The sequence below is a fragment of the Lactuca serriola genome, chromosome 5 (genome assembly GCF_051521515.1).
Source record: "Lactuca serriola cultivar US96UC23 chromosome 5, Lser_US96UC23_V15, whole genome shotgun sequence".
Taxonomy (NCBI): Eukaryota; Viridiplantae; Streptophyta; class Magnoliopsida; order Asterales; family Asteraceae; genus Lactuca; species Lactuca serriola.
This window is the reverse complement of record NC_136412.1, coordinates 303,040,215-303,067,633: the sequence shown is the minus strand read 5'-3', so window position 1 is coordinate 303,067,633 and position 27,419 is coordinate 303,040,215. Positions and strand designations below refer to the sequence as shown.

The window sequence follows — 27,419 nt, the reverse complement described above, 5'->3', positions numbered from 1 at the left end:
AATGCTGGCACTATGCCCCGCGTACACCAAGCTTACGCCCAGTGTACGTCTTCAGCGAACCCAACTCAATAATGACCTAAACTCAATAAAATCCCAACTCAATAATCCAACATTAATCCCATAGTCCAACAATTAATTACAAAATTAAATAATTAACATTACCTCAGGTTACAGATGTTACAAGATTAAAGGTTTTTAAGCCCTCCATTCTCGTTATTTAACACCCCTAAACCCTCCCAAGTGAAGCTTTAATGATTTGGAGAAGAAATAAGGGGCAAGAGGTGGTCTAGGGTATTTATTGTAATGTCCCAAAAACCATGGTAAAAAATTTCATTTTAAAAGGACATTTTCATCAATTCCATAAAGTAATCACTTATTATTTCAAAACAAAACCAAAAAAATCAGAGTATCAACATCATCTCTTAAAACATAAATCAGCAGGATGATGTGTACGATCACGCCTTCACCTTGCTCGATCATCTGAAGTACTTGAAACATTTAAATCTACAATTGTAAGCCAAAGCTTAGTGAGTTCCCCCAAAATACCCCATATAACAATACACATGCAATGCATGCACACATGAGCCTACAGTCTGCCTAGACTACCTCGTAAGGCCTACAGGATGCCTGGACAGCTCTACTGAGCCTACAATTTAACTGGACTGCCTCACAAGTGATGGGTTTTGAGCACAACAACATTCCTATGTGTCCATGCAACCCTAATGCTTTGGATTTATGTTTTCTCTAGTTATACATGCAAATAGAAGTTCCAAAGAAATAACCCTAATACTAGCATACAAAATTCTAGATCCATATGAAAACTAGGGTTTGATTGTTACCTTTCTTGTTATCTCGTAATAACAAGTAATCCAATGATGATCTTGACTCTTGAAAGATTAAGTGCCTCACGTGTTGCACCTCTAATGGAATCATAAACACCAAAAGCAAAGGATGATTGCGAGAGGGGCAGAAATTGGCTAGCGTTTCTCCTTGTGAAGAAGTGGCCTATTTCAAGAGGTTTAGGGGCCTTTATATACTTGTGGCTGCTAGGGTTTCCAAGTGAAACCCTAATTCCTTACTTAGGCTCCAAGCATCCCATGGACATCCTTTTCGAAGGCCTTGGACGATTTCTATAGGGCGTCCTACAGATTTCGTCTAACCCGTTCTAAGGTAGTCCAGTAGCCCAGTCTGCAACTATTAATGATTTGCATAACCAGTCCCCTTACTTTTAATTAGTTCCTTTAATCCCAAAATTAATACCAAATTAATTTCTAATTAAATACTAATTAAATACTATGATTTCTAATTAATATATTATATTACTAGATGATTAATTAACCTCCCCTCCCTCTCTCTCTCTCCAAAATTCATCCGTCAAGTTGCTATGGTGAAGGCAACCCAAAAGGACCATGCTACTATCAGATCAAGTACATATCAATTATAGTTATGGGCATAGACACCTAATCCAACAGCAAGGCCTACAATATAGGTGGACCTCTCCCTTGGGCCTACAGTCTGACTGGACCTCCTCGCAAGGCCTACAATACACATAGACCTCCTGGGTATCTTAGTCTACAGCACAAAGCAGGATCGCCTCAACCCAGCCGCAATATGTCGACATATGCAAACAAAACAGGTAATCATACAGATCTACCAATCTAACATGTCACTACAACATCTTACACATAAGGATACATACAACAATACAAAGTATAGTGAGAAAACTCACATTGCAGTCTAGCAGATAAATAGTACGACCCTCTCAATCTAAGAACTGGTACTACGAGCCTCATATACAACAATCAGAGACCACTCCATAATCCATAGCCCAAAAATCCTCAAGTTAACCAAAAGTCAACTTGGTTAAAAAGTTAAAGGTTAACGGTCAAGTCAACGATCAAAAGTCCATCAGTCAGTCACCACGTCATGGCCAAGCAGTTGCCACGTCGTGGTGACCTCACGACAAAACAGTCGCAAAGACCACCTAATTCCACGTCATAGGAGCCAACCCTCCACGTCATGGGAACTATTCTGGTCAGCTTAAGGCATTAAGCTCTTAATCCTTCAAGCTACATATTCATACTTTCCAAAAGGTTTTCTCACATCCAATGTGTCATAAATATTGATGCTTTATAGACATGCATGTCTTGAACTCTAGCTAGGTCAAAAATAACGAAATAAGGTCAAAACCTCATGCAAGGATTTAAAACTCAATCATTCTTCAAATTTGGGATGTATAACCACAAGAAGACCTCAAGGATCCATAAAGTTGTCAACGTTATGGAATCCAACCATACCAAATAACCCAAACATAAAGAACAAAGCATAAACACCTAGATCTAGAAGCAGAGCACATAAAGATTGGAACTTGAAGACTTACAATGGTCCAAAATATGTGTAAGAATGTGGAGGATGAGCTTGCTTGTTGGATCTACACTCAATAAACACCTTCTTATCCTTCAAAACACCAAAATCACCACAAAAAGCTTCTAAAATTCAGAAATGGGGGCTAGGGTTTGCTTGGAGTGAAAAGGTGGTGATAGAGGTTGAGGGTGTGCAAACCCTAGCCATCACATCCCTTTAATAGGGCTTAAGGCCCAGAAAATTAGGGTTTTGCATACAATTGGCTGCCACGTCATGACCAAGATCTTGCCATGTCATGGCACTCAAATGAATTAATGTACGTTTCATCTAGTGTCGTCACGTCATGGTTCTATCATTACCATGTTGTGGCTACCATAAATTATTGTATTTTTAAGCCTTAAATACCCACAACCACAAAATTAATTATACCTAGAATTTGGTGTTATAGTTCTCCCCCACTTGAACTAGATTTTATCCTCGAATTCCTTAGTTGAAAACAAATCCGAGTAGTGCTTGTGTATCCCCGCCTCGGGCTCCCAAGTCCGCTCTGAGCTCTTCTAGTGTTTTCATTACACCTTGACCAAGGAACCCACCTTGTTGCATAAGGCCTTCGTCTTCTTATCAAGAATTATCATTGGTCTCTCCACATAGTTCATGCGCTATTTAACTTGGATGTCATCCAATGGTATCACTGTTGTATCATCCACTAAGCACACACGCTCTATCAACAATGATAATTATCAAGATGCCCATCATATCTCTTTATAGTCCCTATTAGTGTACTTTAGGAGATCAATCAACAAACCCAAGCTTCTTCTGCAACAAGCGGTCTAACACCAAGTGATATAAGAAAATGTTTTGAAAGAATATTAGGTGTTCGACATAGACATATCATAGGCATTGGGCGTAAACCTCCTACGGTTGTTTCTATGTATGATGAGGAACAACCTATGAAACAAGAACCACCACAATCACAGATAATTGTTAGTTTAACTTGAAAAGTATAATGCTATAATGGAAAAACGAAAAAAAAGTAGGATGTTATAATGATATGTTGGTAATTTTTTGTTTAGTATATAGTACAATGCTATAATGGAAAGTAGAATGCTATAATGATATGTTGATATTTTGTAGTTTGATAATTTTTGGAAAGTACAATGCTATAATGGAAAAACGAAAAAAAGTACAATGTTATAATGCATATGTAATATTCTGTATCATGTAGTTTGGTTATAACTAGTTTGATATGGTATTTTTATTGTTTGGTAATTTTTTGGAAAGTACACTGCTATAATGGGAAAATTAAAAAAAAAAAAGTATAATGCTATAATGCATATGCAATATTATGTATCATATAGTTTGGTTATAATTTGATATGATGCTATTATGATATGTTGGTAATATATTTTATTTTCTTTGTAGTTGGAAATACTGCAAACGATACTAAATGACTCGACCTGTTCTGCATTATTGGAAGAGTGGTTTCGCTCATTGCCGCCACCAATAATGAAAGGAAATGATAGGAGTGATGAGGACGAATAACTACTTTTTTTAGGATTTTATGAAATATTTTATTTAGAATAATATTTTGGATACGTTGCACTTTGTTTGGAAGAATATTTTGAATTGGTTGTGTATGGATTAATATTTTGGGTTAATATTTTTTATAAAATTGTAGCAGTTTTTAGACATGTTATATTGTTTTTTATAATTTTAATGTTAAATAAACAGAAAAAAATGAAAATTATTTTAGCATCGATGACACATTAGCAGCGACAGATAGCTATTAGTGGCGACAAACCAATAACGGCGACAAAATAGTAGTAACGGCGACTAATATAACATTTGTGATGAAGCGTTAGCGGCGACTAATATAACATTTGTGATGAAGCGTTAGCGGCGACTAATATAACATTTGTGATGGTTTATGTAATCGGAAAAATGGTTACGGTTGCGGAAACCAGAGAAAGTCGGGAACCATCGGTTACGACTGGAATGGAATTGCTCCGTTGTTCCTTCTCTTCGATAAAAATATCGATTTGAAATGATAAAAATGAAGCATTAGCGGCGACCTTTTTTGCAGCAGACATGTCGCCCGTCCATGTTGACCAATTTTCAAAATTATTTATTGTCTGAAAATAATAGTAATATATAAATTAAGCAACCCATGGCTATTTTGAGAATCGCAATTTTTTTATTTAGTAGCTAGAAGTTGGGTTATTTTCTAATATCTATTAAAAAGGAACTTTGTTATCAGTCAATGTCTCTTAAAAATATATAATAATCGTAATATAAATGATGTTATCTTATTTTAGATGTTTGTTTGTTAGGAGAAAACGAGATAAAACAAAAGTCAATGTCTCTTAAAAATATATAATAATCGTAATATAAATGATGTTATCTTATTTTAGATGTTTGTTTGTTAGGAGAAAACGAGATAAAACAAAAGGTACATTAGAGGTTCAAATCTCATTATGGATCGTGGAATGGAATTAAGAGCAGATTTGCCGTTAAAAAAAAAAAAAGTAAGAGCTTTAGACTTGAGCTTTGGTAGGCAGCGTCAAGGAATTGAAGAAGGGTAGCAATACTATTTTCTAGAAGTTGGAAGGATGCAGTTTGTGATTTGGCAGAACGGTATAATGAACGTAATTAAATAATCGATATTACAGAAAAAAAAAGTACGAATTAACGACCAAATGATTAGATATTCTAGTTCATCTCCAGTTGATTGTTCAAATGAAAACATGTCGATGGTTCTTTAATGTTGTACACGAGCTCGACACAAATATTCTGATTTTTAAATATCATGTAGTACGACTTACGAATGGACTCGACGAGAGCCAGAGCGCGCAATATGCCAATATCCATTCAAGTGCTACATTTTATTGCACATCAATATATACACGATCATATCATTTATAAAAACATTACACTGACTACACATATTTATATATTTAGGACTTGAAAAGAGTGCTTCGCAAAAGTTGGTTCCCCCCTCGTAGATAGCCGCTACATAGCTTTAAGCATTCACAATCATTCCACCTGCAAAATGAAGACAAGTTGCAACTTACACCAAACAACGCACACATACCCCAAAAAGTTGGTAAAAAGTGACCGGAAAATTTACCGTTAGGGTGGAGGACTTGGCCGGTAAAGTAGGAAGAGTCCTCCGAAGCCAGAAACACAAAAGAGGGTGCAATCTCGTAAGGCTGACCGGCTCTACCCATCGGACACTCCGACCCAAACTTGGAGGTCTTCTCTTCGTGAAACGAAGCAGGGATCAGTGGGGTCCACACAGGTCCTGGTGCCACTCCGTTGACTCGAATATTTTTGGGTGCTAGCTGCAGTGCTAGACCTCTAATAAACGACACAATCGCTCCCTTTGTTGATGTGTAATCAAGCAATGAAGCATTGCCTTTGTAGGCGTTGACTGATGTTGTATTGATGATGCTGCTTCCTTCATTCATGTGCTTCAATGCATGCCTGTGCATGTACACGTACGAACCCAATAATTAACTAGAGTTGTAATTATCAATCTCTTACATAAGAATATTGTTAATCTTTTACCTTGTTACGAAGAAGTAGGAGTAGATATTGGTTCTAAAGACTCTATCAAGCCAATTCTCATCGATTTCTTCAACGGTTTTACACATATACTGCTCGGCGGCGTTGTTCACCAAGATGTCAATACGACCATATTTTCCGACGACTTCATCCACCACTGATTTGCAGTGGGCGTCGTACCCTAAATCTGTAGGTATGGCAATCGGTTCCTGTGAATCTTTGGTTTTGGAATCGTTAATGATCTTTAAGGTGTCTGCTGCATCTTTGTCTTCTCGACCTTTCACGTAAGTGAAGGCAATAGTTGCTCCTTCTCTCGCAAAACAATAACATACAGCCCTTCCAATGCCAGAATCTCCACCAGTAACCAGCGCCACCTTACCCTGCATGATGACACATGATCAAAGAACAGCTATCGATGCAATCTCAAACATGAAAATATAATGAAGAACACAAGGATATTACTTTGAGCTTATCAGCAGGTCTGTAATTAGGGTTAATGAACTGTGGGATAGGATCCATGACATGTTCTTTCCCTGGTTGCGTATCCTGTTTCTGTCGTGGGAAGTTCTTACCGTCGGTCGCCATTGTTGCCGCAAAAGTTTCTGATTCAAGTTAAGAGATGAAATGTGTTTAATTTGGAGATCAAAGTGACGGATTCGAGCTCTATATATATGATGGGAATGCATGGTATGTAGAGGGTGATAAGTGATGACAAGTAAGATGTGGTGGTATATACGTGGCGAGTTTAGCTTTGAAGTTGCAGGATGTATGACCGAGTTACACCGATTACAAGTTGTATATGTGTCACTCTCATGATCTACGTGTCAGAAGCATGTATGTATTGGTGCTGACTGCCAACTATTCCATTCTCACTGGATATTGATGGTTTTATATAACAAAGACAAAATAACATAAATGGTCCCTCTATTTGGTAAACCTGTCAGATTTGATCTATATAAGCAATTTTTTATAACGATGATCCATAAGTTTGAAATTGCATATACAAACGGTCTTTTACTAACTCTGTTAAAATTAAAAGTAGGGGTTAACTACTTAATTTTTTATGCATCGCCTGATATGCCCTTGATGTCATGGGAACCATTTCTAAAATTTATCTTAAGAACTAATAACAACACGTGGGCACCACCGTATATATGCCACCACCTATAACAACCACCCATGAATTCTGAAACTTAATGTCATCATCTTGATCCAACTATCAATAAGCTTTTAAGCCATTCGTCATCTCAATTCCATAATATTTATGTATCCCAACTTAAATGTAACAGATTCATGAATAAAACGATATCCAATGTGAAATTAGATTCAAATCAAAGCACATAATACTTCAAAAAAATCATTACAAAATCTAAACGTTATACAAACCAAGCACATCTCCAAGAACATAAGGTACCCTATTTTTTGCATATACACGTACATCGTCAACTCAAACTTGATAAACCTTTACAATGGGAATAATAGTTCTTCCTTTGTATACCGGAAAAACACTAAATAATTCAACTTTTTTTTTTCTCATAATAGTCTTCCCCACCACCACCCATACATGTGGTAGTCATCAATAATGTTCGTATATTAGTCATTTCAGACATTTCAGAGAAACGGTATGTACTTAATGGTGCTTAACAAAGCGGAGTGACTTACACAAAAATGTTTATGCCAAAAATTTTAAACTTAGAGAACATCTGTAACATACACGTTATTAATCAAGTATAATTATCGTGTTTTGTAAGTTTGATAGCTTAAAAATGAATATTATTATATAATATATGATTTTGAGCGTTGAGTTCTAGCAAGATAGTTTTATGAGACTTGAAGTAAACTATGTTTACAATCATTCGGAAAATATTGGAAGTCTTATAAGATTCCGATCAAAAGTCAACTATTGAAATTAACGAAAATATAAAGTTGTAAATAATTAAAAATGATGTTATTGAAAGTTGTAGATTATCTCGTTAGAAACATTTAGGTGAAAAACTCATCGAAATCCGAGTTATAACGAAGAAGTTATAACTCGTTAAAGTTTCGCGACAGAACCGGCATGACGCTATATGATGTAAAAAGTGAGTTTTCAATAAACTATTTTTTAGCTTTAGTGATCTAAATGAAACTCGTAGTATTCATTAAACCGAAGAATTTTCATAAAAGAACGTCCAAATCTGACTTCGTATGAGGAAGTTGTGATTTTTCTAAGATTCAACATAGCAGTACACAACCCGAAACACGAAATAAAGATCGATTGATTTTTAGCCGACACAACCTAAACGAGAATCAAAGATCTCGTCAATAGTAGTACAACGGTAAAAAGACAGATGAAAACGGACGTCGGATGAAGCTAGAAGTTATGAATTTTTAACAGACTTTTCATGTCCAGGCTTGTTAAAAATATAATATTAAAAATGAATTCAAAATTAGCCAACTGAATCTAAACGAAATTTGTAGAGTATAATCTCACCTACGCGTGGATATAAAGAACGTCAAAAACGGAGCTCGTATGCGAAAGATATAAAAATTTGAAGTTTATGGCACAAATTACATGGCTGGACTGGAGAAGTACGCCCAACATACTGCGAAGACACGTATCAGCCCCCCAGCGCCTTCGCATGATGGGTGCGTGTCCTAACTATGCCACGTCCGAAGCTTGGATACCCATCAGAAGACACGTAGCTACGCGCAGCATACGAAGGTTCGTTGTGCATACTGAAGTACGCCCAGCGTAGTCAGGTGCTTCGGACCCCTATAAAAGGGATGCGAGGTTTCTGAATTTTGTTTACAATATTTAATTCTCTTTCACCTTCTACTTCCTTTCAAGCTACCCTAACACCTCCCGAAGCCTAGGGAACTACCCCAACACCCGAAGTAAGTCTCGACGCACCGAAGACCCCGAGAAAATAATATTTTCAATCGAAACTCTGCCTACACAAAGCCCGATTTTCAACTAAAATCCCTGGTTTCGTCAAATAAAGTCATTTTTAGAAACGAAGTGCTGCCCAAATTATCATTTTATCATTCGGTTATTTCACGGTAAGTTCAATATAGGAACAATTATATGTTATGTGTTATATGTTCAATGTGCTTTCCTGTGTTATCCTGGTTTTATACTGTTGATCATGTAGAGCATGTCTCGTATCATTTTTTGGTATTAGCTTTGACCTTTGGCCATGTAGAGCATGTCTCGTATTATTCTGGTATCGGATTTATGTCTTTGGCCATGTGGGGCATGTCTCGTATCACTTTTGGTATTGGCTTTATGCCTTTGGCCATGTAGAGCATGACTCGTATCACTTTTGGTATTGGCATAAGGCTATGTAGGGCTGAAAGCCTGTATATTCTAGCAAAATGATAATCCGAAATTGTTTATTTTCTGTGTATCATGTTGAAATTGTTGTATTTCATTGATTGAAATTATTTGAATTAAATCATTGGTTGATATGGAAAGTCTGTCATATGATACACATATGCCTTTATTGTTCTTTGTCCCTCCTTTCTTCTGTCATCTTGATATATATATATATATATATATATATATATATATAGGTTCAAATGTTTTTAGCAACTATTGTGTGCATGTATGCACCAATGAGAATTGAGGAAATAATAAATCTTTAAATAAATCATGTAAGGGTATTATAGTAATCTTTGCATGTTTAATTATGGTAATTCATTAACTTCCTAAAACCTAGTTTTCTCCCCTCTTTATCTTCAAACGATCGCCCTAAAAAACCTGTAGCCGCACCTCAATCAGCAACTTCAATGTTGTTCCTCTACCAGCCGACCATCACCGATTTCCTCTCCTCCCATCCCTAATTTCAATTTAATCCCTCTGTTGGCAAATTAGGTCATCCCCGAGATCAGACTACTTAAATCGAGTGCACGCTTAAACCAAATTGAATCCTCCAACTTCAAGGGGTAACAACATCGTACGCCTTGAGTCTCTCTCACCAAGCGAAGAAGCTCCGGCGTCTCATTCCAGCCACTGTTTCCTTGTTTCTCCATTTATCAGCTCCTGCAATTGGCTCTCTTGTATAACAACAGAATACAGGTATATGATTTGATTATTACCATTTTCATGAGGTTACTCCTACAATTGGCTCTCTTGTATAACGACCACTCTGTTTGTTTCAAATTTACATTTTCTCGCAAGTTGCTTAGGTGGATCTATCAAAAGTATGTTGTTGAATAAAGATCTGTACGGTTGTAATTCGTCTTTTTAATTGCGTGAATTTGAGATGTTTCAATTCTTTGCTGCCTAATAACCGATGTTGGATACATATCATGCATTCCAACTGTTCGACGAAATGCCAGTAAGAAAAAAAAATATCAAAAAATAAAAGATTTATTTAAAGAAAATGATAAATGAAAGGCTTTTCTTGTTTGCGGATACAATTGAAGTCTTCAGCAGAAGAAATGCAGGCCATTATTAAGGGTCTTGAAAAGGTCAGACAAGAACTAGATGCTTCAGCAAACGATGGCCCTGTCTATGAAGTTTTTCATAAAGTAAAGTAAATACACAAATATTTTACTCAATTTCTTCTAATTCGATTTTTTTATATATAAAACTACAATCTGATGCGAATATTCCTCTTTGTTGCATTGTTAGACACCGAATCAGTTTATCAACATTGTTGAGTTGGAAGTGGGGTCCGTAACAAATTTTTATTCTGTGGTGGTAAGAATCAAGAACAACCCTTTGAATTAAACTTTATATATATATATATATATATATATATATATATATATATATATATATATATATTGTATTATTTTATAATGTTTGTGTTGCAGGGTATAAATGTTGATGCATTGGCATTATATTTTGGTGAAGATCCTGCTCGTTGCCCTTTTGAACAAGGTAACATATTTAATTGGCATGTTCTTTTTATAAGGAGCAATAATAATAATAATAATAATTGTTGAATTGCATATGTTTGAAAGTATAAGAGAAGAATGATTGTTTATGGCTATGGTTGTAGTTAATTCTTTAAGAATATTCAAAACCATTCTGCAAGAATAGTTTATTCTGTTAGAATATTATTGTTGTATTCTGATAGAATTATAGTTAATTATTTGTATGTTTAATGTGCAGTTGTTACAAGTGTATCATTACAAATTACTTGGCAATGAATTTCTGATAGAAATGACTTGAAGAATGGTTTAAAGACCTGATGGGAAAGGCTTGAATAATGAATTAAAGAATGATCACACTCATTGTTTAAGAATGTTGTTATTTTTTAAGAATTATACTTGTTATTCTTTTAGAATGTTTGTTATTATTCAATGAATCACAATCATACAATGTAATTATTTTGTATATTATTATTTCAAGAATCGATTTTGTGTATTCTTTCAGAATGTATTTACTAGTTTATGGTTGACATTCTGTCATTCTGAGAGAATAAAATCGAAAAATATATTTACTAGTTTATTGCTAACATTCTATCATTCTGACAGAATAAAATCAAATTTTTAATTTTGAATTAATTTAAAATATTCATATTTTTAAAAATAAAGGAATTAATTATCCCTAAAAATACGAAAATTTCCTTTTTTTAATATAGGTTAATTGACTAAAATGCCCTTATGCTGAAATTTGTGTGATTATATGGTACATGCTATCATATTTTACTATCATAGACCCTCAGATCATGGCCCTTGATTATATTTTCATCCAATGGTCTAGATCTGTGCATTCTGGCACACAATAGTTATTAGAAACAAAATAACCTAAGCATATATATATATATATATATATATATATATATATATATATATATATATGACATAGCGTTAAAATGTAACTGTCATTGAACTCACTAAGCGTCACCTACTTATCCCTCTCAGTGTTTAACTATTGCAGGTGATAAACATCCAGAATAGTCATGTACTGTAAGAAGATGTAGAATAGTTAATATTATCACTTTTGTATTTAGTGTAAATTCCTGAGAAGTTATGTAATATATATAAAACTTTGTAAAAATCTTAATAGTTGGCTTGTATCCAAACTTTTGTAAATTATATTATGAATATGCATGTAGGATGTTTGAAGTAATAATAATGTAAAGTTTAGAGAAGGGGTTCTCACAACATCTTTAGAAGAAATTCATCATAAGGACCAAATCTAATATGATTTACCACACATAGGTACCATTTATGTAATTTTGTCTATAAATGCAGGTCGGTATAGGTGTCATCTTCAAGTGTTATATATGTTTAATTTTGTTATTGTTGTGTATGTCTTGTTTTCCGTTATATATAATCTTATTGCGAAAAATAGATTGTAGCAAAAACTTGAATGGTTATTACAGGAAAAAAAAATATATCCTTCTATCATTTTTTTCCTACCTATCCTTCTACTGAACATGTGGATTAATGGATACCACTAATTCTCTCTTAATCCTCTTTCTTGATTTTGACACTTGTATTGATCTAATGAATAGAAGGATAAGTAGAAAGAAAATGTAAAAATATATCTGATTTCTCGTTAGTAAACTAATAAGTAGTTGCAAGGCTTGTGGCCAAAATAAGAAATGATGATTCCCTATCTTTCATCGTGCCAAAAACTCTAGATTTTTAAATTCATCAATTCTTGCAAAATTTATAAATTTTAAGCATGTATAGTTTCTTATTAGGTACTACGTGTGTTGATTCGTGGTTGCTTACTTTGTTCGTTTTGTAGGATAATAAAAAAATTGTATTACTTGATCATCACTAAACAATCTACCACTACTTACGTTGGTTTGTGGTTGTTTACATGTAGGGTTTTCATCCGTATCGTTACTAGAAAAAATGTTGAAACTAGAGATGATAATTAACACGAACACAAAAGCTGGGAACACAAAATATGAAAGCTAAGATCACGAGAAATGAAAGCCAATTCAATTTGTTTCATGTCACGAAACAAAACGACATGTCAACAATATTATTCCTCAACAAATCATCTCAACATTTAAAAACATTGTATACGAGCAAATGTCATGACTCATGACGTTAAATACAAATTAAAATAATGCAAATCTTTTCAATGAGTGTCATAAATCGTTATTTCAACATGTATAGTGAGATCTGTTTCCATATATAACCAAAAGATTAGTGATAATCAAATACCTCAATTCCCAATCACCAAGTAATTTCCTTATGATCCCAATCAAAGAATTTCCCATTATCATGGCTCTTGCTGCTGTTGATAATCCCCAACAGCCTTTCTACCGAGAATTCTTTACTAAAAAGTTTGTCTTTTGGAACATTCTTTTGAAATGGCTTAGAAAGATCAGTGTCCACTGTTCCAGGATGCAACAGAATGCATATAATCGGATCCTTCTTTCTTGCAAATTCAACTGCTATACATTTCGTCACTGCAGAATCATCATAGCAATGTACTTATATATATATATATATATATATATATATATATATATATATATATATATATATTTTAACTCCAGATACAAGGGTAAAACGGTAATTTACTCTCATTCAGTCCACGCCCTTACACTGATTAAGTGCAGATTTGGAAGCTCGATATGAATGCCATCCACCTAAACGGTTGTCTCCTATTGACCCAACCCTGGCGCTTATGTTAGCAACAACAGCAACATCTCTTTGGGTCCCACTTCCACCTCCAGCCTTTAGCAAAGGCCACATATGCTGTTTTTTTATTTTTCATATTTGGAATATTTAAAATTCCTCTACTTGAAGAAAAAGGGAAATATTTCTAGTGAATTTATGAAGTATGTAAGTAGATGATCATACCTTGGTCACCAAAGTAGGACCCACTGCATTCACTTCATAAGCAAGCATCAAAGATGATCTCTCTACTTTGGTCAATGTTGTTTCTGTATATAAAATCAAGTATAAATTAGGGATAATAAAAGATTTGACATAAATTTAAAATTTAAACATACCTGGTTGTATAACATCAGGTATTGAAAGAATACCAGATGCATTAACAAGAAGATTTAAGTAGCCATGTCTCTCACCTATGTCCCTTGCACATTCCTGATATAATAATGTATTGTTAGTTGATTTAATCAGTGTGAAAACAGACTCAAATTTAAAAAGTGAAAGGGTGTAATGGAAGATTTCTAAACAAGAAATAAATTTGATTTATTCTGTTCTTGTTATTCAAGATTTCCATGTTGAAAGAAAAGTGACAAGAAGTAACCTCTATTGTGCTTTCAATGGTAAGATCCAACCTTTGAATATGGAGTCTTTCAGAAAATTTGTTTTTTAACTCAATCAATCCTGCTGCTCCATTGGGGTTTCGACATGTAGCAATCACATGTTCTTGTGAATTTTTCACTAGTAATTGCTTCACCTGTAAAGCATACATACAAGAAAATCTAAGAAGATAATATTTAGATTAACTCGATTCAATTTATCATATAGGATAAAGAAAGAAGCATCATTTTGATTTGTATACTTGATGCCTCTAGTATAATCACATTTTACCTAGATTTGAAGTGAAATTAATCATCGGATCTTTAGAGGCCAATGTCTTTAATTTTTAACAGAGGGAACAATTACATTGCTTGATAACGGATGAATGAGTATAATTATGTAAAAGGTTTAGCTTATTAATCACATTTTACCTAGATTTGAAGTGAAATTAATCATCGGATCTTTAGAGGCCAATGTCTTTAATTTTTAACAGAGGGAACAATTACATTGCTTGATAACGGAAGAACTCCATAGCTGATAGAAAAGTACATTTAAGTTTAAGTCTAAAATACTTCATTATACAATAAAGTTATGAAGTCATGTTTCTTTGTAAAACGCTTATAGGATCACTGTTGTTATTCGTTCTCAATTTGTGCGTTATTGTAAAAAAATGGCAAGAAATCCCTTATAAGGTATGAAGCATAACCTGGTAAAAGAATAGCCCTAATGCAAATCATGAAAATTCAATTATAGATGTCAATGGAGTAGGGAGTTTTCAAACTTACGAATTCAAGCCCTAAGCCTCTTGAAGCTCCTTGCACCAGGGAAACACCACCTTCTCGTTTCGATGTAAAAGTAGAAAAAGAAGATGCTCGTAATTTGATCATAGATGTAAGGTTAGCTGTTGAGAATAGACATCGGTTGAGAAGATGAAGCTTCATTTTGGAATTGAACTCAAACAGAGCAGATGTTAGGTTGCAGGGGTGAAGAAGAGAAGCAATTCGCAAGGCGTATGGCGTGGACGGACTTGCACCATTCACGTGGCGCTACCAGTCGGCCAACCAAGCTACTAGCCATGTTGCAACTCTGCTTTCATAACTTTTCGGTTTTTCCATTGCAATGAAATGTTATTGATTTGTTTATTTAAAAGACAATTATAGCTTTATATTTTTATACTAACATTATGATTTGAATTTTTTTTACAGAATTATAAAATCAACATCCAAATATAGTTTTATAAAGGATGATGTTTGTATATGAAAACTGAAAACAAAATGTTATAGTTTGGTATATTTGTAAAAGTATCGTGCTGTGTTGTGATAAAAACAAAAAGAATATATTATTATAATAAAACAAGTTGTGAGATCCATGTATATTTATTATATAGGTTTATTGAAGAAAAAAAAAACAAACATGAAAATCTAACACTTTAGAAAATTTAAATTTATAAGAAAAAAGGAAAATATTTAATTATTAAAATTAAAGTGTTTATTTATCTTTTAAATTTAAACTAATAATTTAAATAAATAAACAACTAAAATAATTGGATTCAATTTAGAAATTTATAAACTATAAGGAAAGTTGCATTGATGAATTGGATATACAATTATTATTACACTAGTTGTGATACCCGTATGTTATACGGGTTGGATAAAACAAAAAAATTATATATGAATGTTTAAACAAATATTTATTTAAATTTGAAATTTTAGATTTAAATTTAAAATTTAAAACTTGAATTTAAAAAAGAAACATATTGAATACTATATGAGTAATAATATTGTAATTTATTGGTTATTTTTAATTAAGGTAATTATTAATTGAGGTGTAAATATGATCTGTTAATTAATAAAATATTAAAAAAATATGAGAAAATGACAAATGAAAAAATATTTATTCAAAAATACCAAAAAATGACATGTGTCCAAGTTAAAGAGAGGATATATATATATATATATATATATATATATATATATATATATATATATCCTCCCTAATAAATGAAAATAATTTTGTCACATGTCATCTTCTCTTTAACTTGGACACATGTCATTTTTTGGTATTTTTGAATAAATATATATATATATATATATATATATATATATATATATATATATATATAGACAGATAGAGAGAGAAAGAGAGAAAGAGAGAGAAAGAAAGAGAAATTGAGATTGATTATATTGAAAACAAAAGAAGCTTAAAAACGCAAGAACAATTATAGAACAATTATTATGTAAGGGAATTATAGAAAAATTATGTTTTCATTTAATATAAATAAAATTATATCGTTTGTAACCTCCCTTCCGATTAATTAACTTTTTTGACTTTGATGTGGCATACCAAAAAAAATTATGATCTAATTAAAGTTGTATTATTAATAAACTATGTGTAAGATCCATGTATTACATGGGTTCATTTTAAAGAAAAAAAATATGAAATTCTAAACATTTGAGAAGTTTGAATTTATAAGAAAAAAATAGAAAATATTGAATTATTAAAATTAAATTGTTTGTTTTTCTTTAAATTAAACAAATAATTTAGATAAATAAACAAAGGAAACTAATTAAACTTTAATTTAGAAAATTTGAAATTAGAAGGAGTCAATTAATGAAATTGATATGTATTTATTATTACATTTAAATATTATGTGGAAATTAATAAAATGAAAAAAAAAACCACAAAATGCCATGTGGAAAAAATAATTGAAAATAACCACAAAATGACATGTGGTCAAATCAATGAGAGTGTGACATGTGGCAAAAAGTTTTTTATTTATTAGGGATGATTTATTATATTTAAATAGTAGGTATGAAACTCGTGTATTACATGAGTTTATTTGAAAAAATTAAATATGAAATTTTAACAATTAGAAAAATTTGAATTTATAAGAAAAATGAGAAATTTTTTTAAATTAATAAAATTAATGAGGCTTTAATGTATTGAATACATTACATATATAAATCATTTCTAATAAATATATTACATATATATTACCTTACATATTAAATGTGGAATTTTAAGTTAATAAAATGAAAAATATAATAAAATGACAAGTGAAAATAGAAAATTCAAAAATTCTAGAAAATGTCATGTGTCCAAATGAAGGAGAAAATGACATGTGGCAAAAAATTCTTTATTTATTAGGGATGATTATATGGAATTTAATAAATTAAAATATAAAACGATAAAATGACATATAGATATAATTTAATCTAAATTTATTACAAAATAACATGCGGCATAATGCATAAGAGGATGACAAGTGACAAAATTATTTTCATTTATTATGGAGGATTAAATTAAATGACAGATAATATAATATACAATTAAATAAATTACGTTGTTTTTATTTACCTTTAGCTCAAATAATTATGGGGTTTGGTTAAGGGTTTGGGTTTGATGATGTTTAATTATTTGGATAAAGCTTATGGATTTGATACATATAATTTTTGTCTTCCAAACTTAGATGAATTTTCTTCCATTAATAAGAAACGGCGATGCTTCTTTTCCTTTAAAATATATGTTTCTTGTCCTTACTTTGTTTCTCTTTTTTATATTTTGTTATAAGTTCAATTTAAAGAGATAATCGAAAAAAATTGTTTTCAAAATTATTTTTGAAATAATTAGAGAAAATAACAAAAGATAATTGATGCATGATCTTCTCTTCTAATTTTCCTTCCAAATTGGAGGAGTTTGGAAGTTAGGCTTTATTTATGGATTATGAATAAGGGTGTATCTTGTTCTCTTTTTTCTAACTCATGAACGCCAAAATTCATTTTTCTTTTTTTTTTCTTCATATTTTAGTTCCTTTTTTTTCTTACCAAAACTCGAAAACTAGGTGTTATGTTGTCTTTCTTTCTTATGGCATCTGATCTCCTTATTCCAGAAATTAAAGAAAAATAAAATTTAATAAATAAATACAAATAGCATTTGCATTTGCACAAACATAAGGAACAAAGTATAATATGAGTTTTAGGTTGTGTTTAGCAAGTACCTTTTAAGGAGATTGTAGCTTCTAGTTAAAAATAAAATAAATTAACACCTCGAAAAATAGTAAAAGGCTTTGTTTGGCCGTAGGAATTTTTGCCTTTTGAGTTAAATAAATGATTTAGAATCGAAAATCTATTTCAACTAGCGCTTAATAAAAAAAATTCTTTTAGATTTTTACAAATTGATTTAAATACTCTTAAAATGAAATAAATCGTATTCATACATTTGGTAATTATCTTATACAATTAAATATAAATATATTTTAACACTTACAATTTCTTTATTTGAAACAAAAATATCAAAGAATTTTATAATTTATTAATCTTCATTTAACAAAATAATAAATATGTATTATATGAATTTATTGTAACACCCATGTTTTCGCACTAAGTACACTCAAATAAAATATCTTTTATTTACAACTTTATAAAACATTTTGGTGTACACTAGCATACTAGAATACAAGAAATTATCATCACAAATCGTATTGTCGTCAAGTACATGATATGAGTCAGACACATTGCAACAACCTAATCTACAACACAACAATAACAAACATTGTAAGTCATAAGGCTTAATGAACAACTACAATAACATAACAACACATCACATCATTTACAGATTTAACTTATCACCTAAGATATATGTCACATCCAATATGCTAAGTAAATTATACTAGCTGATTATTATTTACTAACATGCTGACACCACATGACACCTACTAGTATCATTTTACCATAAAAATTATCATGGAAACAATGTCAAGATTAACCAATGTTTCACAACTATCATAACCACCCTTTTGGGAATCCTCTGTCCAAACTAAGTACATCGCGTTTATTTTCCATTTCATATATCAACTATCACCTAAAATCATTTCATCAAACTATAGCATACTATCACCTCGACAATGCATAATATAACGATATCGTAGTATATTAAGTTATCATATTTGTATAACAACACACACCAATAAATATATTACGTTAGAGTAGAGTTACTCATCTGGTTAATTAGCAGACTAATTCCAACTTTGGTCACCGGCCTCTGCTGCCCTTCAGCTTGCCACATACCAACAACTAATCAACAATTTAACAAGTTCCTCAAAACTTGTAATTACTTACTACAAACTAAACTCTATGGCCTTTTTGTCACCAAACTAATTAAACTACATAATATAATGGCTACCGGCTTAACTCGTAAGCCATTAAGGGCCTATTTGATAACCCTTCTAACTGGGTCTAAAGTTAAGACCCGGTCCTCAATCCCCAATCAGCTTGTTTGTTTTGCCTTTTGCATCCTTGGACTCGGTCCAAATTAGGGACTCGGTCCCCAATTTTATGTTGATTCGGTCCTCCAAGAAAACAAAGTTGACTCGGTCCTTTGTTCCCAACATTCACTTCTTCCTTCAATCTGAAACAACGAGAATACTATTCACCATCGCTTCTTCCCTCGCTCGTGCATTCTCTGTCGCTCACCGCTCAAAGGGGAAACGGCCAAGCCTCTACCCTTCGCTACCCTCCCAACACCAGCAGCTTGCTCCGCAAGTCCTCCGCCATCGCTGGATTTTCAACCTCAGCATCTCGAAGGTAAGCTGCATTCATTTTTTTTCTTTCGTTTTCTGAAATTAGATGCACAATGAAATCATATATGAAATTAGGAGCTTGCTCCACTTGTATGATCTGAAATCGGACATGAAATCATATATAATCAGACATGAAATCAAGCTTTTTTCTGTTTTTTTTTCGTTTGCTGAAATTGGACATATATTTGAAGTATTGTTGAATGGTGAATGGTGTGTATCCTGTCAACAATGTTGGTTGAGGTTTGATTTTCATTTATCATCTAATTATACATTGTTGATTCCTTATCCCTAATAATTGAGTTTTGTTTGAATGAATCATATCTAAAGTGAGAATTTTCACCTGCATGTTAATATTTCAACTGCATTAAGGACTTTATGTAAATGATCCAACTTAAAAATTGATTAATTGTTGCTTCTGAGTTGCTTATCCATGTGAAACAAAAGGTTGTTGTATGACATAGGCTTTTTTTTACTTAATAACTAAAATAATCAATAAACAATTGTTTTTTACTTATTATGTTAATGAACAATTGTTGTTCCCCATCAAGGGGTAATATGATAATTTTTCATCATTCACCATAGTCGGTCAAATATATAATCAAACAGTATTATTTCAATCAGATATGGACTCAGTCAGAAGTTCTAACTCAGTCAGCACTAACCCGGTCAGCACTAACTCAGTTAGCAACTATCAAACGACCCCTAACTAAATGTTACACATATGGTAACTCCTATAAATTCAGGATTATAACTCTCATTGTCCATACTATGTATTTAACCGTAAGATTTATTAATTAATATTACCATGGGGTTTTCAATAGCACAATATCACGGATTCTTGTAACACATATGGGGTCTAACAATCCGCTACAAATATTACGTAAACATAATCACGTGATAACGGGATAAAAATACATGATAAAATTGCAAAATGGTCCCTCTGGTTGCCAAAAATCTGTGACTTTGGTAAAAAAACGTTTCTTGGGGCATGAATTGTCCAATTTTGGAAACCTCGTGTGCTTTTGGTCCCTACTGTTGGCAATTTTTGTGGTTTTGGTCTGTATCCTGCCTGAAATGACAGAAATGCCCTTAAATAATTCTTTTTTAATTTCTTTTAATTATTTTATTATTTTCTATTATTTTATTTTTATTAAAAAGAGAGAGAGAGAGAGAGAGAGAGAGAGAGAGAGAGAGAGAGAGAGAGAGAGATTCCACCCACCACACATGATCCCATCCCCCTCTTTATTTTCTCACTGATAAACACTAAATCTGGACCACCATCTAGTGCAGTCGGAAACCTCTGAATGGCCAGCGACCGTTGATTTGCAACTCTAAAGCCAGTTCAATCGTCGACCATCAACAACCTTCTCTTTACTCCACCTTTCTCTCTCTTACATCCACTACCGTCGACCTCCTAAACCTCCAACCACTACCGTTTTTGCTTTAGATAGTGGTTGTCGGACACCGTCATCGTCTACCATATTTGAATGAAGATGAATATGGAGATTTCACGATTAACCTTTTAAATATATATTTGAATTTCACTGATTTTGGTAGAGAAATTTAAAGGTGAAGCTTTCTTTTTTATTTGAAACCCACCTTCAGCCTCCCATTAACTTGTCTGACACATCATCAAAGCTTCAAAATCATGGTCGGAGATCAAGAAGATCGCATCATGGCTGGAGATATGAATGTGATATGAATTTCGTTTGAACATCATCGAATCTAGGGCTTGACTGCCATGGATGAAAGAGATTCAAAAGTCGCTAGGAAACAACATAAAGATCTAAACGCCGCCGGAGCTGGGATTTTCAGAAACAAAGCTAGGCTTCAACAATCTTTAGAAACAGAACTAGGGTTTTTAGTTGGCGGTGATTTCCGCGAGTATGGGGGCACTGAGTCGTTGTTAGTGGTGGTTTTCCATGCGGTAATGAAAAGATAGATAGATAGATGGAGTTGGTGTGGTTATTAGCGAGTATAGCAGCGCCGACGGTGATTTCCGATGAGACAAGGGAGAGAAAGTATGGTGGGAGATGAGATATTTTCCAGTGACACAATGGAGAGAGACGACAGAGAAAATGATTTCTTAAGAGAGATGAATTGTGGGCTTTTATATTTTTAATTATATAACAATTAAAATATAAATTAGAGTAAATATTAAAAATGATAAATAAAAAAATAATAATAAGTTAAAAAAAGAATATAATATAATAAAAAATAAATATAATGACATAATAATTTTTTCAAGCTAATAAGGAACAAGAACAGTAAGAAAATCTAAAATTTGACCATTGCTACACCACAAAAGTTTTTAGATTAAAAACACATAATTTTAACGAACAATGTAACCATTCTTGCAATTTTGTCAACTAAATATCAACACCAGTAACAAATTTAGTGATAAATTATCTACAACAATATTTTGTTGAACAAATTCAATATAGTAAATGATACAAACAACAAGATAACTAAACATAAATGGTTGGGACTACAGATTAATTTTGAATACGGTCAAAGGAGAGAGAGAAGGAAGTGGGGAGTGTAAAGTTGATAGTGATAAGTTCAATGATGGCCTATCTCCATCTTCCCATCATTTCATATCTGCCTGTTACTCTGTTTTGTTCAGTTATTAACCGAGCAATTTATATCTCAAGTTGTCTTCTGTACACGTCTAGATAATGTCTTTGTCACAATCTCATCAAAACACAACGCATCATCTCCTACCAACTTCTTCATTCTCTCTTTTTATTATTATAGAAACAATGGATTCCTAATTATATTCATTTTAAGATACGTGTAATTATAAGTTGATATTCAATTTCACCCTTTAAGACCCAGATCTAATATCCATAAGCTAAAGGGATCGAAGGTGGTTGTCAATAAATTGGCGTTATTATCCAAGCCAGGAAGAGTAAAAGTACACTGGCATCACCATCGTAAACCTAGCATTCGCACATGGAACGTGGCCCTCATCAATTATTTGCCTATTATTAATTCATTTTATATCATTAATATCAGTTAAGTCAGTCAATAAGTTATACTCTATTACCCATAACAAATATATATAATGTAAACTACGTCTAATAATAACGAGATATCTATACATAGTTATGTAATTGGTAAAATACTAAAATGATAGCTAAAAGTTGATAGTTGAAGTTTTTAATTGTATATAACCTTCTTATAAATTTGATTTCATTTTACCAATATATGTTGATTTAAAAATAAAAAAAGAAAATTAATTGAATACATCTTTAATAGCAACAAAAGTTTACTACCACATAGCCATACATATTAATTAAGCCATATGTTACCGATTCATTGTTCATGAATATGCAAATACATGCACAAGTTATTCGAAAAATCCAACCGAAGATGACAATCATGCATGTGTTAGTCGATCAATATAAAAAAGATTATTGTAACAACTCATAGTAAGTCTAATAAATGATTTAAGGTTTACATTTTCAAGTACTTGCTAGCAAATCTACCAAAACCAGTCAGATCCAGATCACAGGTGAAGTAAATACCTTGTACCTTGCGCAAATGGCCGGACTTGTAACCTGTAGGCTTCCACCGTCTTCTTCTTCTTCTTCTCCTTCTTCTTCTAGTTGTTCTGAGTCATGGAGTTCTTACAATGCGCTATCGCCCCTTGAATCGCGCTCTGCAATTCCTCCATGGATGACGAGTTGTTGGAGTAGATGCCGCCGCCGGTTCCTCTCATCACACTATTCCGACATAGAACTCCAGAGTGACTAGGAGATGACCGCATGGATGATGGGCAGCTCGATACGCAGCTTCTCCTTCTAGGATACCGGAGATTTCCTGAGAACGAGTGAGAGATTACGTCGTTTTCCTTGTTGCTTCTGATCTCCTCCGTTTTAGGAGGAGGTGGAGGAGGACCCGTTTTCTTAACCTGAAAAGTCTGACCCTGTCTTTGCGATAGCTTTTCGTACAACGGTTTTGCTTTCTTCAGATACTTTCGTATCATTTCTTTAGCTGTCACACTCATGCGTTTAACGGAAGATCCGGTTAAGATATCTTGGTCAATACGGGCGGCGGTAGTAGTACCAGTGGTGGCCGGAGCTTTGGTTTCCTTGCGGAAGACAGATGAGAATCTAGATAAGGAGAAGTACTTATTGGGTTTCTTGTGGTGGTGGGAGATGAAAGGCTGGGTTTGTAAGGTAGAAGGGAATAGTTTGGTTTGGAGATGAAGGTCGTCGTCAGTGACGGAGCTGGGTCGGGAGGAGTCGCATCCGTCGGTGGAGAAGGAGGAGTGGGAGTCAGAGGAGTGGCGGGCGGTGGTGGCGGATGAAGATGTGGAGGAGGAAGAGAGAAGCAAGGTGCGTACCATGGAAATGCGAGGGGAGAGGTGAAGAGGGAGAAGTTGGCCCTTGTAAAAGAGGTCGTCGGCGGGGCAAAGATTTGTGGCGGAGGATTTGCGAGGGGAGAGAGAGATGGTGAATTCGAAATCGGAGGAGGAGGATGAATGAGTAGGGGAGGATGGGAGTGTTTGTGATCTGGGGGTTTTCCCAGCTTTACGAAGATGACGATTATGATGAAGATGATGATGATCCGCCATTTGTAAAATGGAGATAAGCTCTGTTACATTGTTAGATCTATGTCAATGGCTGGTACTTTATGGAAGAAGAGAGAGAGAGAAAGAGAACAGGTGTTGACAGGGTTATGATTTAATGTGATTAGATTGGAGGGGTTCAAGTATAAGACATTGGAAAGGGAGTAGGGTGATGCCATGTTTGGCTCTATCTTCGTAAACTAATCTAAGTTTTCTAGGGTTTTGGACTTATTCTTAAAACTTTTCTGTTGATTTTTAGCAAAAATATCCACACAAAAAGTTTAAAAGGCAGTACTTCATGAATATGATTGTAAAATTTAACATATTTTCAGAATACAGTATCATATTATATTATAGTATATAATTATATAAATATATTTCTTGTATTAATATATAATTCAACATACATAAACTTTTAACCCTTTTTTTATTTTTATTCATTTATTTTTGGAAAAATTGTTTTATATTAAAGCTGGTCAACATTAGCAAGAAAAAAAAAAGCTAATGTTCACGAGATAATTATATATTATCGGCCTTAGCGTTTTTGCTTTAAAAGAAACGAAGTATTGAAAAAACTAGGAAGAAGTTATAGAACAGTTGCTACTGTTGGGATTCATCAATGCGGTCGAGGTTTGTTAATAGAACAGTGTTTCACGGAGAATCAATAAATTTTTACTGTTTTATATTTTTATTGTTTTTTCATTATTATTATTATAAGAGCCAACTAATCCATATGGATTTTTTTTAACCGGTCAATAAGATATATTAAATAGAGGAAAATAAACAAGCCACAATTAATGGCATACAAGATACAAGTGAAAACAGAAAGAGAAAAAAAAGATACAGAACTAAAAATTAGTTGAATCGAAGAGACAGAGAGCATTGAGACCATGTTGCCCAATTAATCCTATCAAATTTCCCCCTGTTTTTCACCCATAGGTAAGTCGTTAATATTATTATATCATTGACTTTGTCGGGTGGTATACGGTTCTTCTTGAAAACTTGTTCGTTCCTTGATTTCCAAATGCTCCATAAGGCTCCATAGTAGACTATCAAAAGAATCTTTGCTCCTGTTTTGACCCAACCCCCGCTGAGAAACCGATTCCACGACATCCTTAACTGTATGGAAGTGTTTCGTATTAACATTACACCATCTTGATAATCCTTCAAAAACCTTTCTGGCATAAGGGCAGTCAACCAGAACATGATCTACACTTTCTTCATGTTCATTACACATGGGACAGGTCAAAATTTCCAGTTGTACCCCTCTTTTTGAGAGCTCCAATGCAACCGGAATCCTCCCCCTTTTTGCCCGCCATACAAAACAATTAACTTTTATTGGGATTTCTTTTGCCAAGAGAAATTGCCATCTATATTATGGGGCCGGTAATCCCATCTATGTCTAAGAGCGCAGTCTGTGTATATTCCATTCGGGGAAAGTTCACACTAGGGATGAGAATTTGCCCCGAAAACCCGAACCGAATCGAAAACCGAACCAAATTAGACTCGAATAAGCAATTCGATTCGGTTTTCGGGTATCTATATAAGGCTTATTCGGTTTTCGGGTTATTCGGTCCGGGTTACCCGAATAAGGGCTTATTCGGTCCAAAAGGACCGAACCGAATATGAAAAGTCACATTTTTTTACTAACACGATTGCTTATTCGGTCTTCTTTTCTATCGATCGTTACCCAACAAAATCCACGTAATACACCAAAAAAATCAACGAAATCGAATTCGATCATCCGTATTACACCAAATCGACAGTAGCGTATTACACCAAATCGACAAGTCGACGACATTACTCTTTGATCGATTGAGGTTTTTCTCATCCTTGCAACATTACTCTTTTAGTGTTTAATTTGTTTCTTTAAACGATTTGTTATGAAATCATAAGCTACAAAAGTCATACAAAATATAATATTTATAATCACATTGTAAATGTTATTTGGGTTATTCGGCTCCTTAATCATCTTGTACATGTTATTTGGGTTATTCGGGCTGGAACCGAATCGAACCGAATAATACCCGAACCGAACCGAACATGTATTGCTTATTTGGTTCGGTTTTCGGTTCATACAATTACCCTTATTCGGTTTTCAGTTTATTCGGGTTCGGGTCGGTTCAGTTCGGTTCCGACCCGAATAACATCCCTAGTTCACACCTCCAAGTTACACCATTAGCAGTAGGTTGTTTAGATAACACAGATGGAACAGATATACCTTTGTTTACAAGATCTTTCCTTATGTCAATAATGTTATTCCATACTCCTGTTAATGATTTTTTCGAATACACATCATCCGATTTCGACTTGAGGTTATGTAGGCTTGAGATCACTTTCGCCCAAAGGTGGTGGGGTTCGGTTCTCAACTTCCACCACCACTTCATTATTAAGGAGATATTAAGGGCTTTAATCGTACCAACACCCAAACCACCCGATTTCTTGGGAGCGACTACCATGTCCCATGAGATCCAATGAATTTTCTTTTTTTCTTCCGATGCCCCCCATAGAAACATGTTCCTCATTTTCTCGAGGGTTTGGAGGACACCCTCAGGCGCTACAAAAAGTGACAAGAAGTACGTTGGGAGGTTGCCAATGACTGATTGAATAAGAGTCAGTCTACCACCAAAGGATAGGGTTTTTGACTTCCATTTTGAAAGCTTGGCTTGAAATCGTTCTATGATTGGTTTCCAATTTTTCTTTAAATTTATGTTGGCACCAACCGGAACTCCTAGGTATGTGAAAGGGAAGGAGGAAGGTTCATATCTGAGAGTGGTGGCCCAGTTTGAGACTTCCTGCATTTCCACCCCAACTCCGAATACTTTGGATTTATTGAAATTAACTTTTAATCCTGATGCGACATAAAAGCAGTGGAGAATTCGAGCTAGGTTATTGATGTTTTTCTTTGACCAGTCCCCCAGAAATAAAGCATCATCTGCGTACAAGTTAGGATGTCTATATGATAAAATAAGGTGTCTTTTTAGCCAACCTCATAATTTATGGATAGTTTTTTTACCTGTGGTGGGGATGATGGGCTTAGCTAATAGGCTTTTATATAAAGGGATAATGATCTACAAAAGTAAGAACTTTGGTTTTTGTCTACATTTTGGTAATCATGTTTTTTATATATATTTGACCATTGAACTTGTTCGACCTATTCAA

At 33.5% G+C, this 27,419-nt stretch overlaps 3 protein-coding genes across 3 annotated transcripts; all 3 read right to left on the bottom strand.

Moving 5' to 3' along the window:
• Positions 1 to 5,221: 5,221 nt before the first annotated feature.
• On the bottom strand, positions 5,222 to 6,558 carry LOC145051755 (NADPH-dependent aldehyde reductase 1, chloroplastic-like). The gene is made up of 4 exons (XM_078999576.1): positions 6,391 to 6,558; positions 5,932 to 6,308; positions 5,492 to 5,847; positions 5,222 to 5,406 (listed from the first exon to the last, which is right to left on the bottom strand). Exons 1-4 carry the CDS (start codon positions 6,511 to 6,513, stop codon positions 5,384 to 5,386), a joined length of 879 nt encoding a protein of 292 aa, XP_078855702.1. The 5' UTR covers positions 6,514 to 6,558; the 3' UTR covers positions 5,222 to 5,383.
• Positions 6,559 to 12,805: 6,247 nt separating this feature from the next.
• Positions 12,806 to 15,221, bottom strand: LOC145054794 (NAD(P)-binding Rossmann-fold superfamily protein). The gene is made up of 6 exons (XM_079003051.1): positions 14,889 to 15,221; positions 14,108 to 14,260; positions 13,848 to 13,941; positions 13,696 to 13,778; positions 13,437 to 13,590; positions 12,806 to 13,298 (listed from the first exon to the last, which is right to left on the bottom strand). The coding sequence occupies exons 1-6, from the start codon at positions 15,042 to 15,044 to the stop codon at positions 13,063 to 13,065; spliced, it is 876 nt and encodes a 291-aa protein (XP_078859177.1). The 5' UTR covers positions 15,045 to 15,221; the 3' UTR covers positions 12,806 to 13,062.
• A 7,836-nt stretch (positions 15,222 to 23,057) lies between these two features.
• On the bottom strand, positions 23,058 to 24,390 carry LOC145054793 (putative membrane-associated kinase regulator 1). Its single transcript, XM_079003050.1, has one exon. It carries the CDS (start codon positions 24,261 to 24,263, stop codon positions 23,289 to 23,291), a length of 975 nt encoding a protein of 324 aa, XP_078859176.1. The 5' UTR covers positions 24,264 to 24,390; the 3' UTR covers positions 23,058 to 23,288.
• Between the last annotated feature and the right edge of the window lie 3,029 nt (positions 24,391 to 27,419).

What these genes read in the sequence shown, in the direction of transcription:
- LOC145054793 (XM_079003050.1), bottom strand. Translation starts at nt 24,263, where the DNA reads ATGGCGGATCATCATCATCTTCATCATAATCGTCATCTTCGTAAAGCT.
- LOC145054794 (XM_079003051.1), bottom strand. Translation starts at nt 15,044, where the DNA reads ATGAAGCTTCATCTTCTCAACCGATGTCTATTCTCAACAGCTAACCTT. An exon ending in ACCTGATGTTATACAACCAG is followed by an intron (nt 13,779 to 13,847) that starts GTATGTTTAAAT and finishes TTTTATATACAG; the next exon opens with AAACAACATTGACCAAAGTA. An exon ending in CAAATCTGCACTTAATCAGT is followed by an intron (nt 13,299 to 13,436) that starts GTAAGGGCGTGG and finishes ATGATTCTGCAG; the next exon opens with TGACGAAATGTATAGCAGTT.
- LOC145051755 (XM_078999576.1), bottom strand. Translation starts at nt 6,513, where the DNA reads ATGGCGACCGACGGTAAGAACTTCCCACGACAGAAACAGGATACGCAA. An exon ending in TCCTACTTCTTCGTAACAAG is followed by an intron (nt 5,848 to 5,931) that starts GTAAAAGATTAA and finishes GTACATGCACAG; the next exon opens with GCATGCATTGAAGCACATGA. An exon ending in CCAAGTCCTCCACCCTAACG is followed by an intron (nt 5,407 to 5,491) that starts GTAAATTTTCCG and finishes TTCATTTTGCAG; the next exon opens with GTGGAATGATTGTGAATGCT.